The 3,499-nt window shown below is 45.8% G+C and overlaps 1 gene segment (V, D, J or C); it reads left to right on the top strand.

Moving 5' to 3' along the window:
* Positions 1 to 2,765: 2,765 nt before the first annotated feature.
* On the top strand, positions 2,766 to 3,281 carry LOC111160015. The segment is given in 2 exon segments: positions 2,766 to 2,823; positions 2,935 to 3,281. Coding segments are annotated over 2 exon segments (405 nt in total).
* Positions 3,282 to 3,499: the final 218 nt, after the last annotated feature.

The raw sequence follows: 3,499 nt of genomic DNA, 5'->3' as shown, positions 1-3,499 counted from the left end.
CCTTGTTAGACACCTAGGCACACAAGTAACTGTGTGTTTGGTTGTTGTGTGTGGCAGGAAGATGGTATCTGCCTGCTTATCCCATGCCCTGTGCTGCTTGATAACATAAGACACTATATATATAGGTCTTGTGTCTGCAGAGATTTAAAAAAAAAAAAAAGATAAATTTCTTCTCATACAGTAAGACCTGACTCCTGATTCAGTGAATTGTTAACAGGTTTACTCTCATATCAGTCCTTGCAGCTGACATAAACCATTTTTTTTAATTAAAACAAACAAACACACACACAACAACAACAACAACAACAAAAACCTTTGAAATGCTTGCCTTTAAATGCAGGATTCTGAACCTTGGAGGTTTTTAAAAAGAATTATCATTGGGAGGGGCGCCTGGGTGGCTCAGTGGGTTAAGCCTCTGCCTTCGGCTCAGGTCATGGTCTCAGGGTCCTGGGATCGAGCCCCGCGTCGGGCTCTCTGCTCGGCAGGGAGCCTGCTTCCTTCCTCTCTCTCTGCCTGCCTCTCTGCCTACTTGTGATCTTTGTCTGTCAAATGAATAAATAAAATCTTAAAAAAAAAAAAAAGAATTATCATTGGGAAATTCCTCAGGGTGTTTAAATGCCACACAAGTAACAGGGGGCCTCTTAGCCACATTTTTGGCCACACCCACACACTCACACACACACAGAGGTATACACACAAACATCTCTTTAATCTCCTATGTGACAAACGTGCTGAGATCTATGCTTCTGGGCTTCACTGTCTCTCCAGAAGCCAGGGTCAACCTGGGCTCATGCGGCCATTTTCAGTGCCACTATCTCCAGGAGGCAGAATCTTCATCAGCAAGAAACCCCAGGGGCAGGCGGTGTTACTGGGATCCTGTCATCACACAACTAGGACGTGCCCTGAGCCCTGGCTCTCTGGGATGATGCTGATGGTCAGGAATCTCAGGAGGAATCTTTGCTACCATGCAATCTCAGCCCCTGACAACCTCTGGGCTACAGTCAGCATATGAGGCTGATCAGCACATTGATTATGAGACTCCAGCCTCAGTGCTGCTCTGATGGAGCTCAAAAACCTTAGGAACTAGAGACACAACCTCACTGTGCTCTCAGGGATGCCCTGTAACTCCCTCCGTCATCCCAATGACACCTCCAGCCAGGCTGCACACTGATGTAAAGTTATCTGTCCCAAACCAAGGCCAAATGGTATATGACCTCAGGGACAATATCACTTATCTCCATCATTCCTCAAATCAGATGTGGAATATTTGACAGAAACTTCTGGGTCCATTTGGCTTAGGGTACCAGAAATTTATTCCTGTAGTCATGAGTGGCTGAATGAATTACTGCTCTACCCTGGACATCCTGGACACAAGTTGTAGGGACTAGAGCTATTTCCAACACAGAGAGTGGTCTGACCCCAAATCCCTTCATCCTATAAGCTCTGCCTCTGTTTGGCAATTTTTTCAGTAGGATCATTCTTAGCTCATAGGAACAGGCCCCTGAATTGGTTTTACTGGGCAGAAGGTTGATCTTTCCTACCTGGGAGACCAGACACATGATACAAATAAGGGATTTTAGAAAAGCATATTATGCTGAGAACAGAAGACATTTCTGCCCCACTGTTTTCCATCCATATTTTTAACCACCCTTTCCACACATATTCTCTCTGCAATAAGCACAGATATGGGGAAACTACACTACTGATGGTACCTGCAACTTTACAATGATGTTGTCATTGAGTTTAAGTCAATCTTACTGAATGGAATTATGGAGAAAATAACACACATTTATTTTAAGTATAAAGTTGGTTCAGTGGTGACTAAAATATATACTCTATCACCAGGTCTCTGTCAGAGCATCTGTACCTGTCACCCCTTTCTTCGTAGAATTTCAAACATTTTTGCCCTTTGTGATCCACCATTAATGAAACACATATACTCATGTGGCAAGCCTCCTGAAGACTTGTTTCTGTGTGCTTTGAGGAGAGATCCTAGGATGTAATTGTGGCCCCAGCATGTGGAGAACTGTTGTTTCAATCAGATGGAAAGATTGAGGAATGACAGAGAACAAAGATGTTCAATATGTAACCATTGAAGGAATCCACACGAGGGCTTCTGCCTACAAACTGGAGAGAAGATCTCCTCCAGGCTGAGGGATATTCAGAGGATGAAGAGCTCTGGAAACCAGAGAGCTGGCTGATAGGAGGAAAATCCATGCATCCTACACAAAAGGGGCCATAAGTCCATTGGGAACTGTCAGTTCTCTCATATTGATGCTTATCTAAGAGAAATTTGTATAAGAGACACCTTATCAGTCCTGAACCACCACCACGCCAAGAGGTATTTGGACAGACTAACCCTGAAGACACTTAGTAGAGCATATAATGATCCCTGAAGTAATAGGAAGCAGCATATAGGGACACATGGCTTGGTCCTAGTGGAAGAAAGAGAGGACAGAGCACTGGGGAGACAGAAGTGTCTGCTGGGTTCTGGTCACCATACCACACAATAATGTGTCTGTGTCTAGGCACTAGGGGACACTCATGGCCTGTAATTGAGGTTCACCTGTGATTAGAGCTCCTCCCCTGCTCAATGCTCTTACTTGCTCAAATAGAGGGACCTGACCCATGGCCAGTGAGGGGTCAGAGACCTGGGTGTTTCATTTGCATGGTTGACCCCACCTTCTCTCAAGGATTGAATAAGGGAAGAGAGAGATTAGGGGAGGCTCTGCACAGTTGTGGGGCCATAGAAGATAGGATCTGTGATGACCTCCACCATGGCCTGGTATACCCTCCTCCTCACCCTCCTTGCTCACTGCACAGGTGATTGGATGTGGAAACAGGGGAAGGGCCCCTGGGAGGACACATGAGGACCTGCTTCCTTCTCTTATCTCTAGACCCCAGCATCACCCTCTGTGTTTCTTCCCCTTCTAGGGTCCTGGGCCCAGTCTGTGCTGACTCAGCCATCCTCACTGTCTGGGTCCCCTGGCCAGAGGGTCACCATCTCCTGCACTGGAGACAGCACCAACATTGGCGATGGTTATACTGTGTCTTGGTACCAACAGCACCCAGGAAAGGCCCATAAAACCATCATCTATAATACTAGCAGTAGACCTTCAGGGGTCCCTGAACGGTTTTCTGGCTCTAGGTCTGGCAACACTGGCTCCCTCACCATCACTGGTCTCAAGGCTGAGGATGAGGCTGATTATTACTGCTTATCAGGGGATAAAAGTCTCAGTGGTCACACAGTGCTCTGGGTTTGTGAGGAAGTGAGACAATAACCTGCTGTTCCCCCAGCAATGGAGGTCCTCTTGCAGCCTACTCTCCTTAGCCATATCAGCTGACTCCTTTTTTTATTCTAAACTGTTGTTTGAGATCAATCTCAGGAACTTTGACTACTTAATAGTCCACATTCCTTAAATTCAGATCTCACAAGTTCGTCCTATGCAGGAACATATTATAAGATTTTCTAATATTGAGGAGAAATTCCAGGGTTCCT

This window comes from Enhydra lutris, unplaced genomic scaffold, assembly GCF_002288905.1.
Source record: "Enhydra lutris kenyoni isolate GAN:26980312 unplaced genomic scaffold, ASM228890v2 scaffoldscaffold73, whole genome shotgun sequence".
NCBI lineage: Eukaryota > Metazoa > Chordata > Mammalia > Carnivora > Mustelidae > Enhydra > Enhydra lutris.
The sequence above is the reverse complement of the archived record's forward strand: the minus strand, read 5'-3'. Positions and strand labels throughout refer to the sequence as shown.